Source organism: Grammomys surdaster, unplaced genomic scaffold (genome assembly GCF_004785775.1).
Source record: "Grammomys surdaster isolate TR1022 unplaced genomic scaffold, NIH_TR_1.0 218, whole genome shotgun sequence".
NCBI classification, from domain to species: domain Eukaryota; kingdom Metazoa; phylum Chordata; class Mammalia; order Rodentia; family Muridae; genus Grammomys; species Grammomys surdaster.
Genome location: NW_021604663.1, coordinates 4,274,208 through 4,289,854, shown reverse-complemented (window position 1 = coordinate 4,289,854; position 15,647 = coordinate 4,274,208). Strand labels below are relative to the sequence as shown.

General features: G+C 45.5%; 1 protein-coding gene across 1 annotated transcript in view; it reads right to left on the bottom strand.

Moving 5' to 3' along the window:
• Positions 1 to 15,647, bottom strand: part of Ezr (ezrin) — a 41,809-nt gene that overhangs the window by 18,294 nt on the left and 7,868 nt on the right. The window contains exon 2 of the mRNA XM_028772722.1: positions 1,507 to 1,590. Coding sequence (XP_028628555.1) covers positions 1,507 to 1,590 — 84 coding nt within the window. The remainder of the gene's footprint in view (positions 1 to 1,506; positions 1,591 to 15,647) is intronic.

The following is a 15,647-nucleotide window of genomic DNA, read 5'->3' as shown; positions in this document are numbered from 1 at the left end:
TCAAACAATAGTGACCAGCAGCCCAGACCCACACCAAGCCCTGCAGAACAGGTCTGGGCATGCCCTGGCACCCAATGCAGAGCCACCTGGCACTACCCTGCACTGACTTTCCTGAGGAGACTGGATCAAGCATGGGCTGTACCACTTGGAACCTCCAGAGGGGCTGGAATTCCCTTCCCAGGATTCCCTAGCACCGGCGCTCCCATTTTCCAGTCTGGCCCTTGAATGTAGAGTACCACCTCCTGAGGCAGTAGGGTACTTGGGATGGCAAGCTCTCTGGTCAGGTGCTGTGTGACTCATCTCTGGTCTTGCTTGTATCCCCACACCCTCTCCTACTCTCTAGAATTAGCTCTGGTTTGTCTCTATAGTTCATCTCAAGAGGCTTCAGGAGGCACAGGGACATGGATGCACCTGCCCTAGCCACTCCCGAAAATTCCTCTGTGGACCCTGGGGAGGGCCTCGGTGCCAAGGGTGAGCTCTGGCCAGTATTATACAGGCATCTTCACACATCCCTCGACACTGTCTGGGCCCATTCAGTCAATGAAGTTGGGCAGAGAACAAAAAGCCAAGGTTTTTCCAAGCCCTACCATGGGATGGGAAGGCGAGGTGCCTATCTCCCCATTTTATGCGATAGTCATAAAGAACATTCTGGAAAACCTGCTTTACAAAACCAGCGTACTGCAGTGAACCTGCCTGCTGGAGCCAGCTACCTGACGTGTTTTGTTAAGAAAGAATACAGGATATTCTATTTCCTCACAAAAGCAAGTGGGACCACAGGGCTGATGTGCTGAGAACCACTCCTGGTGTCAGATATACTTTGCCAGGTCCTTGTCACAGTAATAAATTAGCAAAGCTGCTCTGTCCAGACTGCAGAAGGGATTCTAAATAAGACAGAGGCAGCCAGCTATGGCCCGGATGCCAAATCTGGTCTGTGGACTATCTGTGTGGCCCACGAGATAAGAACTCGGTTCTCTTTGTTTTGTTTTCGTTTTTGGAAGGTTCGGGAAATCTCTTTAAGAATTTGGTGCCCCGTATAGATTTTATTTGACAAGGTCATGCTCACTCCATTCACGGATTTGTGGCTGCTTTCAGTGACAGTGGGAAGAATGAGCAGTCACAACGGCACAGACCATGTGCTCTTTGAACCTGAAAGACTGACTGTGTGGCCCTCTGCAGAAAGAGTTTGCTGACCTGTGACACACAGCTGCTAATGCCAGAAAATGTTTCCTAGTCCACTTTGGGAAGGGCTGTGCCATTAGCCAAAACTGTATTTGGGGTACTGAGTGGTGCTATGAAAAAAACCCCAAATCAAGTGAATGCTATCAACTAAGAATATTTAACAAAGAGACCCAACTTCATGGGTGTTTCATAGTGAACTAGAACAGCATTCTGCTTTCTCAAAGGCCCTTGTGAACAGAACAAGGTCATGTGCTTAGAAGACAAAAGGCCCATTACAGACTTCTCCTAAGTGCCTGGTCAGTGCCCTTCCCAAAGTCAGAGACCGACCTGATCAAAGAGCTGCTTCCCGGTGGTGTTCGGCTGGATGGCGAACTCCAGCTCCGCATCCATGGTGGTCACCCGGACGTTGATCTGGAAAAGAAGAGGAGAAACTTGGATTTCCCTTGTCTTCCCGTGGTGGCCTCCTCATCCTCCCACTTAAACCCAGAGCTGCTCTGGAGAAGAAGGGCAGCTGCACACTCCTCTGTAACATCTGTTTTCACTGCAAATCACAAGACACCTGCCATGGGCCACGGCTGATGAAGCCTCAGCAAGTACAGGGTCTGGGGTTCAAACACAGACTTACCACGTCAATAAAGCACATCTGTGTCAAGGTATGTAAAACCTTAAATAATACATTTCCCCCGTACACCATCTCATGACCCCCACCACCACCACGGCCAGTGAAGCTGTGGCAGCTGAAGTACCAGCAGGAGGTTCACACCAAGGCAAAATATAGAGGAAGGGGGAGGGACTATGTGCCTGGTAGTCTGGGGACATTAGTAACTGACATAAAAACGGTCCAATGAATAAACTTCAAAATCAGAGAGGACGGGACATCAGGCAGCCATTTAAAATGCTAATTATACAGCAGAAACAAAGAAAACAACGTCTAAAAATAAAACTGTGACAAGCATAAATGGTGCAGGTCCATCAACACCAGCTCATGCGACAGACTTAAGAGGCCGGCAGGGGACACTGCATTAGAATGGTGCCCAACCCCCTACACACACAACACAGCAAGGTTGTGTCTGGGACAGCCTTAGAGTGTTCCTACTCTCACCATACGGGTTTGGTTTTGTTTTGTTGTTCAAATATGGTTGGAGCTGGAGAGTTGGCTCACCAGTTAAAAGCATCTGTTGCTCCTGCAGAGGACCCAGGTTCAGTTCCCCAGCACCCACATGGTGGTTCACAACCATCTATAACCTGTCCCAGGAGATCTGATGCCCTTTTCTCACCTCCATGCACCACGCACACAATGTGGTGCACATACATACATGCAGGATATAAATATACTATATATTACATAGTGTAATATAGCATATACATTAATATAGTAGTATAATATATACTATATATCATATATACTATATGTCATACATAGTATATAATCATATAAATATATTATACAATACACATATATACTAGATAATATACTATGTACAAATATTAATTATGTGTTATATAGTACATATATTTATATAATAAATGTATTTATTTGTGAAATTGTATATAATAAATTTATATTAAATTATATAAATTTATAATTTATAAAAAATATAATAAATTATGTTATATATAAATAAATTTTTTTTATTAAAAAAAGTCAAGATCGTTTTCATATCTCATGCTTGAGAAGCCTAGGCTGACTCTGTGTAGGAACCCTCTCACTGGCTCTTCCATATCACCCTCCCACAGAGAAAGACCAAGCACACAGCAGCTTAATGCTTAGAGATGGCTGGTATAGATAGGACCAGAGGGGTCTCTTTCCAGCTCAGGTGACCTGTCATGAAGTAAGCCAGTTCTTAGCCCACTGGACAGAATATCTAGCCAGGATGCAACAGCAGGGGGCAGGCACCAGGTGTGATCCCAACAGCAGGGAGGCAGAGGCAGGCAGATCTCTGACTTTGAGGCCAGCCTGGTCTACACAGCAAGTGTCACTATCAATTTCACTCTCCAGGGCTATATAGTGAGACCCTATCCAACCACTCCCCCCAACCCTCGCCATCCTCCCACCAAAAAAAAAAAAACAAGAAGAAAAGAAAGAAGAGGAGGAAGAGGGAAAAATAAAAGATTTGCCCCTAATGTAAAAGGCTGGACAAGCCAAGAAATAAATCCTCTAACACTCATCCCAGATGCCCAGAGGCTTGCTAGCTGGCATCACTGGCACATAGGAGAGAGGCAGCATTCTCCAGAATGTCCAAACTGTCTCGGCATATCTACAAGTTGAAGAACTAGGATTTACTGCAAAAAAACTTGCTGTTATGTTTTAATATGATTTTTAAAACTTAAAATGGTAGTCATTTCCTGATAGCAATACGCTTCTTAATTAAAAAAAAAAAAAGACCATTAGGAAGGCATAATCTATAAAGAAACATCCCAATACTAGGTCGTCTCTTCGGTGACCACCTGGCTAACGCATGACAGACAGAGCAGAATAGAGGCAGAGGATATCCGGAACCAAGGCTTTCCAAATGTAGGGAATCTTCAGGTGCCAAAGCCAGTAATTATCACAAAAAGATGCTGCAAGGGTTGTGGAGATGGCTCAGTGGATAAAGTGTTTGACATCAAGGCATGAGGACAAGAGTTTGAGTAACCAGACCCTAGACTGGCTGGAGCTGGAACACTTGGAGTTAAATGAGAGACCCTGCCTTGGTAACCAGAGAGGACATCAATAAGAAAGACTACCAACATCAACTTCAAGCCTTAGCAGGCACACACACACATACGCACCTATCCAAACGTGTGTACCCATATCTGTACACACACACACACACACACACACACACACAGACACACACAGTTGATATCAACCAATCTGAAAACTACATTAAGAATTTAAGATGTAACACCCATCTCTCTTCTTTGAGTTTTTTTTTTTTTTTTGAGATGGTCTCACTATGTAGCCTTGAATGGCCCAGAACTCATTATGTAAACCAGACTGGGCTCTAAAATTCATGGGCAATCCTCTTGCCTCTGTCAGCACTATAGGCATATGTCACCACACCCAGCTATGTGTCATATTAGGGCTCTGATTAGGTTTTATTCAAGTCAAAGTTCAGACAACTGTAGAAGGTAAGCCAGAAGCTTCATAAATACTTCTGCTGATATAGGCTATAATCGCTCAGTAGAGTGTGTAAGGTGAACTTCCTGAGTGAATCTGTAAATCCATACCTTGTACAGCAGCAGAAACACAAGACGGTTTCCTCCACCAGCCCTATCCAAAAGGACAATCTCTAGCTCTGATCTGGGCTTCAGACTCTTTGCTAAGCACACCTTTAATCCCAGCATTCTGAGGCAGAGGCAGGTGAGCTCTGAGCTAAAGGCTAGTGTGGTCCACAGAGCAAGTTCCAGGACAGCCATGGATACAGAGAAACACTGTCTCAAAAAACCAAACCAAACCAACCAACCAACCAAGATTGACCAAGTCAATATTAACATATGTAGATACAGTGCTGTCTCCATAGTCTTGATACTCAAGACAGACCAATGTGCCAGTCTCTCCACTGAGGACGCTTCTGGCATCCAGACGCACAGTGAGCACGGTGACCATTCCACAGGTCCATCCCAAAGCACCACAGAACCCTCTGAAAGGACAACATAAACCCATCTGTCTCCATTTAAGGACTGATTGCAGAAAAAAGGCCGTGTAAGGCATCAGCTCCAGAAACAGACCATACGTCTCAGAAACTAGGCCATAAGACACCAGCTCCAGGGACTTCAGAATGACTTATCTTGACTTGAGATGGCTCGGCAGGGTAAGGTGAGGGCCACCAAGCCGGACTTGTTTGATCTCTGGGACTCACATGATGGAAGGAAAGGACAGATTCCCTCGAGGGTACTCTGACCTCCACATGTGCACCAGGGGCACCAGCACACCCTTGCCACCCTAATAAATGTCATGTAAAAATCCTTTTTAAAGGAAATTATCTTGGACACAAGCCAGGTTAGTAGGGTACTCCCAATATCCAAAGGCCCTTGAAGAAAGTGAGTTTCTAATAAATACACGTATGTTTCACATTGATCCTATTTAGTAGCCCAGGCAGTAGCACAACTTAGGTGAATGGTTTTTATTTTGGTAGCAAGGGACAGTTTCTCATTTCCTGACCAAACATGGTACTGGAGGTTTGTGTGTATATGTGTTTGTTTAAAAACCCAAACTGCCTAAAACCAAAAATGGGAATGAACTAATTTTTTTATTTCTAAGAAACAAGAATGAAACTGGCCAGTAAAAAAAAAAAAAAAAATTATTTTGTTTTTGCTTTTAATGAAAAGCAACTGGCATTTCACAGGCATTCACACTGACCACCCAACTGCAAAACACACACATTGTTTAGCATCGGGACCTGGTAGATATCTCCCATGTTCTGGGCTCATTCAGGATATGCGGACACCATGAGGAGACCACAGTTACCACCCGCACAGACACAGACACACACACACACACACACACACACACACTATCCTGTGTCCTCTGTTCCTTCCTCTCCCTTGGGTGGGCCTCAGCAGCTGTCCTGGAACGGATTCTTAGATGCCCACCTGTCAGTCTCAGAGTCTAGGAACCTGTACCTTCTTCCTTTTGTTATTCTGAGAAAAGGTCTAGGTATATAACCTAGGTCGGTCTAGAACTCACGATCCTCCTGCCTTGACCCCCAGAGTGCTAGAGGTTACAGGTATGCAGCACCAGGCTTGCCTTAGGCATTCTTACTTTTTAAAATCGAGCCACAAGTTTCTGAGCACAGGCAAGAATGAAGATGTCAGAGACCGTCCTTTAACCCAGAGCAGAAGATGCTCTCTCTCTGTCCCTGGGCCTCAGTCACCTGAGCTGCAAAATGACAGTCCTGAGTCTTGCCTCCTTTCAGATCTGAAAGGCTACATCCAAGGTAGGCCAATGTTCTCGGCTGGCTGCAGCTGGTCCAGGGGAATAGGGTCTGTCTAGAAACGTGGAAAGTGATGCTGTTGACAGCCTGCTTTCTTTCTTAGGGGCATGCAGATAGAACACAGGACAGTCAGTGACATCACCTGACCACAAGGAAGAAAATAACAACGGAGGCCAGAAGCAGGCAGTGAGGAGAAGTCATTCAGGGACACCTACTTCATTTCAATTTTCAGGATGACCTTTCTGGGCAGACACGCCACAGGACGGCTCAAACTGCCATGGAGATTAAAAACCTAAACATCCAACCTGGTTTTGTTTTGAGTAAACCAGTAGCAGCTACCCTGTTAAAGTAAATAAACCCAGCCTCACCTATGCTGGTGCCCCAATTGCTCGGCAGAAAAGTCAGAATCTCTCTGTTCCCCTACATACCCCACTTCTAGCCAGAGTGGGATCCCTGACTTTCTCCACATATAAGGTCTGAAATCTGTCTTGAGTCTTCTGGCCATGTCAGTGGCTGTGTGGTTCTCCAGACAGTACGGATCCCAAGGTCATGTGACCTTGGGACACATGAGTCTGGAATAGGTTTCTCCTTCCTGTTTAACTAAGACAAATTGTGAGATTCCATGACCTTGCAGGCTAGAATTCCCAGGCTCTGTTGATCAGAAGCATCTCAAAGATGCATGGCTTTTCAAATGCACTCTGAAAACACACATTTCTGGGTCTTTACAGTTTAATTTTCAAAATGTCATATAAAACATCTTCTAAGAGTCTAAGGAAAAAGAAAAAAAGCAAGAAAGAAGGAAAGAAAGAAGACAGGCAGACTTGACAATGAAACCTTGTACCATCTAACCCATCTACCCCGTGTGTAATTGCTGAGTTTGATTTAAGTTAAACTATCTCCCAGTTCTTTCTCTGGTAACCCACTCTTGTTATTCGAGTTTCCTTTGGGTAATGTCACTGAGAGACTTACCTTAGCTTAAGATTTCTTCTAGTCGTGCACTTTTTTGCTTACTTGTTTTGTTTGAGACTGGGTCTCTCTATTGTGTAGCCCTGGCTGTCCTGGAACTCCATATGTAGACCAGGCTGGCCTCAAATGCAGAGATCCACCACCTGCCTCTGCCTCCCGAGTACTGGGATTAAAGCTGTACACCGTGAGTCTGTGTAGGCTCGATATGCAACATTAGAGTCTACGCTCACTCTTAGAGAGTAAGTGCAAATATCAATGCAAGTTCTGATACAGGGATACATTCTAGACTGATCCTTACATACACACAGTAGCTACTGCTGGTCAAATGTCTCCAGTGGTTTTTCTTCTATATTCACATATCAGGAATGCCACGGAACAGAGAGGAAATACAAATAGTGGCACTGGAATGTTTGGATTTCAGGCAGGGGATGCAGTGATAAGATTGAGCCCAGTTATCACACCTGCCTGGGCTCAAAGCTCATTCTGGGCACAGGGTTGTGCTGAGCGCCCGCTCTTCTTATCAAGGTAAATGTCGGTGCTGTTTGCCAACAGCCCAGCTGAGGGTGCCCCGTCAGCAACTCTAACAACCTTCAACTATTTGGGTGGGACCTTTTAAATGCTGCAAAATGCTCTAAATAGGAAGCGGGCGGGTATAGCAACATTCTCCCTCAGAGGGAGGAAGGGGATGTCACAAATGACATCAGCCGTATGTATGCTCGCCCGCTGTTTGGACTGGGAAACTGAGGCAAGTCTTTACCTTCATTTTCATGTTGAGTCTGTGTTTTAGGAGTTTTAAGGAAATATAATTTACACGCCATAAGATTCACCCATTTGCAATGTGCAATTTGGGATTTCTATCAATCACAGAATTACACAACAAACATTGCTGTCAAGTTTTAGATTTCTGTTTTCCTTTTTGACAAGGTATTGCTACATAGCACAGTAAGCTTCAATTTACAATCCTCCTGCTTTAGTCAAGGATTCCAGCTGTGCACCCAACTAGCTTTAGAATGTTTTCAACCACCTAAAGTGAAACACAGTGCCTGTTAGCACCACCCAATTCTTAAACTCCCAAACCTTGATGACCCGTCTACTTTTTAGACTCTATGATTTCCTATTCTGGGTGTATCAGAGAAATGAAATCTGTCTGTTGCTTAGCATGTTTTTCAAATCATCTGTTGTACCTGTATTAGTGCCTCATGCCTTTCCTATTGCCAAACACCACTCCACTGCATGGATGCATCCCTTCCGTAATCCACTGGAATTATTGGGTAAACATTTTGTCAGTTTGCTCCCTGTTGCTTTGACGATCTCAAACAGGACAGCTCAAAACGTCACTCAAACCCACTACGTACGGGCAGCTTGATGGGACAAAAAGATTAAAGGAGACTAATTTTAAAAAACTGAACATGTAACTAAGCTTACGTTTTTTTGTTTTGAGTTTTAAATGAAAATATTCCATGTCCTTGGGAAGGCAGGGCTCTAGCTATCACACAGCCTGGCCTGACAGAATTAATGTGCGAGGCCACTCCACCCCCACCTCGCTTTACCCTATGTGGCAGAGCAGGGTTGGCTGCTGAGCTGTGAGCTGTTTAGGCTGTGGTCTGCAGCACTAGGGCAGAGGTGAGGGCCAGGCTCTCCCTGGTCCTGGTCTTCCCCTAGATAGAAGCAGGGATTCAGTCCTCTGTTCTGAATCTCACTCCAACGATGCTGTTCACACCACTCTCTGATAATATCAGATCCCTGCCACTAAGGGCCTGCTCCTGCTGAAGGAGATATCAGAAATACGCGGTCTATGCTGTCTGACCTGAGGAAGAACTGTAACCTTTCCTAATGATGTAAGAAGTATGGCCAGCTACTCCTGAATACTGTGGTATTCCTCTGGGATGTAAACCACATTGTAGCCTGTGTTAGCCCAACAAATGAGGCACTTGCTTCCCAGGTTCCGGATGTGATGGGGCTGTGAGTGAATTTATTTACTCTGCCAAGCTCAGGGGTGAAGTCAATGACAACACGTGCTCATGGGAAAGAGCCTGACACACTGAAGGCCACAGGTCCTTTAGCACTTACAAATCATGACCTGCTTGGAAAGCAGGAGCCCAGGGAGTGACAGAGGGGGCCACAGACCAGGCCTAGGATCCTGGCCCCTTCTAACCTTTGACACAAACCATTGTCTCTGCCAATACACTGTCATCTTGTAGCATCTGCTAAGACACAGTGGCCACTTTGCACAAATGCTGGCTAACAAATAACCAAATTCTGTAAAACATTCCCAGTAACTTAGCAAACTTTAACCTCCGGAACTCAGCTAAGATGAACAAATGCAGCCCCATAGAAGATGGACGGTTTCAGTGGCTTACTGCTGGATTTTCTTCTGAAGCTCTTTCTGCCCCTTTGGAAGCTGTTGGAGCAATGACTAATTAAGATTATTTTTTTTCAATTGTTTTTACTGCGTGTGTCTGTGTGCCTGGACCCTACACAGTGTGAGAGGACCCTGAAGCTGGTTCTCCCTGTCCATCATTATAGAGGTTTTAGGGTGTGATCTTACACAGTCAAGCCTGTAGACAAGCACCTCTAGACCTGCTGAGCCACTTCCGGCCCCAACCCCTGAACCAGGACCCCAACCCCCAGAGCCTTGCTATTGTTACAGTAACTGTTTCTGTCTCACAGACGACCCCCCATAGCCAATTGTCAAGATAACTTTGTTTCCATCTGTAACAACAGGACTGCCTACATCTGCACTTGGGGCTGACTACCGCTTATACACTCATAAAGTCTATAAAATCGCCAACTCCCAGGACCACGTTTTATATTGTTACTATTTCTAGAAAGCGTTCATCTGTAATGGCATTTAAAACAAAAATTCTACCAAACTATCCCTCCTTTTGAAGACGACCAAAGCAAGAACTACTATGCTAAACCAGAGTTGACCAAAATATCACAAGAGTATTTCAGAGAGAAGTGCCATGCCAAGGGCTCCCTCACTTCAGGAACTTATCTGATACAATGTTCACATGATGCCTGTCAATCCAGCATTGCCAACTGAGGTTCTCTCCCACCCACAGCTACAGCCATCACTGGGCATTCAGAGGCAGGCTGGCATACATCTAAGCACTAGCGCTTGCTGCCAGGCTTCCAGAACATTCTTGCTGATGTGTGGAGAAGGTGGAAATAGCGGGATAAGCACACAGTAGAGATGACACAGGCCTGAGAAGAACCAGAACCCACAGTCCATGGATGACAATGAACACACACAGCTGGTCTGATCATTTACACCAAGCTCTCTGTATCTCTAAGTCAGATCTGGTCATCCCAACATACTGCCTGCCTAGCAGTATACAGCACAGCCTGATCAGCGTGCTTACGAAAACTGCCAGACGGAAAAGGAAGCTCACTCAGCCTTAGGTCAGTTACCACAAAAACTGTCAGTCAGGCAAGCAGTAAAATCTGTCTCTTTGCCTGTCTCTCTCTCTCTCTCTGTCTCTCTCTCTCTGTCTCTCTCTCTCTCTTGGCTTTTCAAGACAGGGTTTCTCTGTGTAGCCCTGGCTGTCCTGGAACTCACTCTGTAGACCAGGCTGGCCGCGAACTCAAAATCCACCTGCCTCTGCCTCCCAAGTACTGGGATTAAAGGCGTGTGCTATCACTGCCCGGCTTGTATCACTGTCTCGAACACAGCAAGCATACAATGGCATCTGGCTAGGATGCATGCATGGTCTCAAAATAATAAAATGTCCATATGATGATACAATACTAGGACATATATCTTTTATTGCCTAAGTAATAATAACGATAACAACAATAAAATATCCAACATCAGAGCTGACTAGAGTCCACTTGTCACCCAACCAGAGAGCAGCTCCACAGAGGTCAAAGCACTGTTCTGCAGTTCTGCTCTCTCTTCAACTTTCCCAGGAACCATGCATGGCAGTCACACTACTGATTGTCACTGAGACCTGGTAGCAACATCTGGAGCACAGGACAGCGTCAGCTATTCCACTGAAGACTCTGTTCTTGGGGACAGTCGTGGCTCACCAGCAAGAAGGTCAAGTAGCTAGGTTGTGGGACAGATAGAATTCCTGGTGGCAGCATGAATTAAGACTAGCTCCACTGGGCTACTACCTCTGACTTAGAGCAGCCAGTCCTGACTGTCTGTCTGCCCCAGCATTAACCACTAATGAAGAGCGAAGAGGTGACCTCAGAGGTCAAAGCCAAAGAAGCCAGCTTGACTCCATGAAAAAGCAAGCAGTTCTCTCTGTGGGATCTCAGTTCACGCTCTGCGTTGTCTTTCCTTGGTGTTTAGAAAATGCTGGGTATAAATTTTAAATCAAATAAGAGGCTAAAGTCATCGTTTTGACTTTTAATTGCAAGCAGGTCTGGCAAAATAGAAGTTGCCAAATTTAAGGGTTTTTTTTTCCCCATGATTCAAGTCTTCTTATGTCCACATTCATGACTGTCCACAAACATCTGATCCCTTCACTCTGGGACACTTAGATACTTATGGCATATTTCAGCATGAGTAGGATGGGCATCCCCGCCCCAACGCCCAGTTTTTTAAAGCATAATAAACTGTGCCTTGTACATGTGTGCCCTGGTGCACACAGCCAGTCTGATCTGGTTTCCCAGGAACATGTCGGGTGGAACATGGCGGGTGGACACCTCACTTTACAGATGCCAAGTACACTTTGAAGGAGCTCTGTGGGTAACTTTAATAACAAAAGTTAGCACAGCATTCTCCTCGAGCCTCTTGCCAAACTGTTCTTACCGCAGCGCCACCGCCACCAGACTAAATATAAACACTAAATTCTTAATATACTGGCACAGATGCTGGGCCTGAAAACTGCCTGGCAACTGTCCCAGGTAAGTTTTCCTCCATGTAACATAAATGTGTATGTTTTCACTACCACAGTGACAAGGTTAATTATTCTATAGGTGATTGGCTACTGCTTCCTGCCTGGGCATTCCTAGCCCCTGTGTGTGCCTGTATCTTTGTCATCCTTCAGCCCACCCCACCTCCACCACCACACACCTGGATGAGTGCTTGGATGTATCTCTGCATCTGCATGCATTGTTCCACTTGTCTCTTCATTGAAAAATTGCCTCTTTAAGTGCCTAGTCCAGCCTTGAAGTTCCAATCCACCTGCCTCAGCCTCCTGGGCAGCAGGCAGGCATCACCTTCCTGGATTGAGGAGGGTCAAATCTTTTTAATGACTGAGGGCACTGAGACCCAGATGTCTTAGGCAACTCTCTCAACTTCTGATGCTCATCTCTCTGTATAACCCTTGTGTTTGATTTCTAAGGTTGGATCTAAGTCAGTGAAAAGTCTATTAGTAAATTCCGGAGTGAAAACCACTAAGGACTCTAATGGGCTAATACTTTCCCATAACTTTGAGAACATGCAATGAAATCTCAAATTCTCCTCAATAGCTCCTTTCTGCCTCAGAAAGTAAGATACTTCCTGCCCCCAGACCCACTTCCTGTCAGACCAAGGCTGCTTAACAAACACAAAGAGTGGACAAACCAGTCCTGTTTGTACTCATTATGATCAGAGGGGGGAAAATCTGACCTTAGAACCAGAAAGGAACTTTCCGAGCGTTAAAAAGAGGGTCAGTTCTGAACCTCTGTACTTCCAAACCTGGCTGGGAACGGGGTGTACTGACCCCTCCCCATGGAACTTTGGGTATCAGAGAGACTGCCTCCCAAGCCCACACCAGAGCAGGAGGCCAGTGGGCAGAACCCACAGAAGGGAAGGGCGCTTTCTGGACTGCTAACAGTCTTCTGCCGATGCTGCTGGCACCTGTAAGTTCACACACTTTGTGTGTGCTTGTAAGTAGGTACCCATTTCTTTCAGTCTGGGATTTCCAAAGGAATCAAACAAGAACTCTCAGAGACCACTTCACATAGAGCAGGAGAGAGAGCGAGCCGAAGGATTTTACCTACTGCTAAAGAGAAAGAAGCACAGACAACCCAACATACCCCCTCAGTCCACCAAGGCAGACTAAATAACTTCTCATTCAAGGTCACATGCTCTTTAGTGGAGTCATCGGCTTTTGGTTTCGCTAGCTGTGCCGCACACACTTTAGTTAGGATGTAGCTCACTGAAACACCTGTCTAATTATACACACAGAGGGCAGCCCCACAAAGACAGAACCAAGATGGCTGCTACATGCTACACTGGTTTTTAATTCTCGGCTCACAGCATGCAGGAAATGAAAGGCCTGCAGACTAAACCCACCTGGAATGCTCTATTTTCTTTGTAAATTTAGAAGTCTGTGAAGTTATTCCCTTTTCCAATGGAGGGGAGGAGGAGAGTGTGAGACCGCCCTGGTGATCTGTTGTTCTAGGGACGCGCCTCTAATGCAGACCACAGTGAGATCCAGTGTGACGCCTAAGACAAATCTGCCCCTAGCTAGGGCCATACAAGCAGGAATATTCTGCAGTTTAAGAAATGTTTTTCCTATGAGAGGCTTAGATATGAGTTCTTTAATCTTAGCCAATGAAATCTTTCCTTTTGCCTTCAGCAATTACAGCCTGACCCTCTAACAGTTTTATTTATTTATATGGGTGTTTTGTCTGCATGTAAGTATGCACACCAGAAGGGAGCATTAGATCTCATAGTATTACTGTTACAGATGGTTGTGAGCCACCATGTGGATGCTGGGAATTGAACTAGGGACTTCTGAAAGAGCAGCCAGTGCTCTTATCTTTTGAGCTATCTCTCCAGCCCCAGTTTAAGTTTCATTAAAAAAAAAAAAAAAAAAATCCACTGAAAATCAGCATGTTTATAAACTTCTACTTGAATAAGCATACTTAAAAAAAAAAAACTTCTGTTTTTAAAACGTCTCTGTTTTTTGAGGTTCTATTAGGTTAAACCAAACTCATCAATTTGCATGTTGTCATAGACAAATACCAAGAAGGGGTTCTGTACACAAGTACTTAACTGGGGGGCGGGGGGAAGGAGATAAGAAGTACTTTTCGGCCCTTATTACCACTAACTCCCCCAATCCCTGTCAGCTGTGCCCCCTCCACTTCCTACCCGCCCTGCCTCCAGCACCAGGACAGCCTTCTAAGACGGGTGCATAAGATCTCCACTCAGGAGATACCTCCTATCTTACTATGTTCCTTTCCAATTTTCAAGGCTGACAGACCTGTTAGTGAGACACCCACCATCCTGGGCCACAACACCTCCCAACCCCAGATCTTGTTAACTTTAGACTAGCAAGCAGCCATGGGCTAGCTGGGAACCAAGAGTTTGTTGGTTTCCATGGCGAGTGCAATTCTGGTGAGATACTGCCTTAAAAGCATGTGTGCTGAGGGGAGGGCGGAGGCCCAGCTGCAATGACATCAACTGTTCACTTGATCTGCCACACACAGGTGACCTACAGCACTGTGATGTCACTTCAGGGCCGAGTGGAGAACCCCTCAGCATACTAAGACCCATAGATCCTTTTATGGTTGGTTTGTCCAAATCTAACTGATACATTTTGCCACTCACTACTTCCTCTCCAGCCCGCTTCTTAGGAAGGTACACAGTAGTCCTAACCCCTCCCTGGCTAAGGCTACTGAGGAGGCTCATCCCAACATCGATGCAGTATGTATGCCAATACCTCAGCATCTCAGTGAGATCACGAACAGCACCCTGTTCCACAAAGACAGACCCATGTCAAACTGTGCTGACCACGTTGCCTCTAGGTCAGTTTTCTCTTCATGAACATAAAGACGAAGGCTGGATCCCGTGCCAAGACACACTGAAGAATAAATAAATCTACAGATACCACCATGGAGACACAGGCAAACACTTCTCAACCAACACCCCTGACCCGCAGCATTTGAGAAACAATGGCCAGGTCTCAGTGGACCAGGAATATACTAAAGCATGTCCACCACCAAATTCACATAAAAACCAAGTTTTAGAGACATGTCAATCAAGACAGGGTTCTGTAAGGGCTCGCTGACAGCACAAGTGATTTGCTAGAAACAAACAAACAAACAAACACAAAGCCTATCACGCCTCCCTTACTCTAGTCATTCTGCCCCATGGTTTTAACTCTTTACCCAAGAATAAACTAATAAAAAGTTAACTCTACACCTTAACAATGCTCGATCATATGCAATGGCCTTCTGTCTGCTTTTCCACATCTCTGTGCCTTAAACCCCTACCCACATTACATATCAACCCTTGAGAGCAGGTAAGTCCTTCCCTAGGGAGGAGCAGAGGACGGTACTGCTCCCAGGACCTCTTGGCAGAAGGCTATCTGGGGCCTGTACTAACTTTCCTTGGGGACAGTGGGGGCACATTCAGGAAAGGAGAGACTGCACATCAAATGGAAACCTGCTGGCCATGATGTAGTAACCATGTTGAGGCACAGAGGCAACAACGACTCCATCTTAGAAGGCCCTCTGTTGTCAGTCAGTGTGTTCCCAAGACCTGAAACCCCAGCATAGTAGACACTGTGTGTAGGAGGGGGTGTGAGCAGTATTCACCATGAGAGCCAAACAGAAAACACAACTTTATTTGCTGCCTAGTTCATTGGGCTGTCTAAATCAGACAGAAGAAGAAGAAGAAGAAGAAGAAGAAGAAGAAGA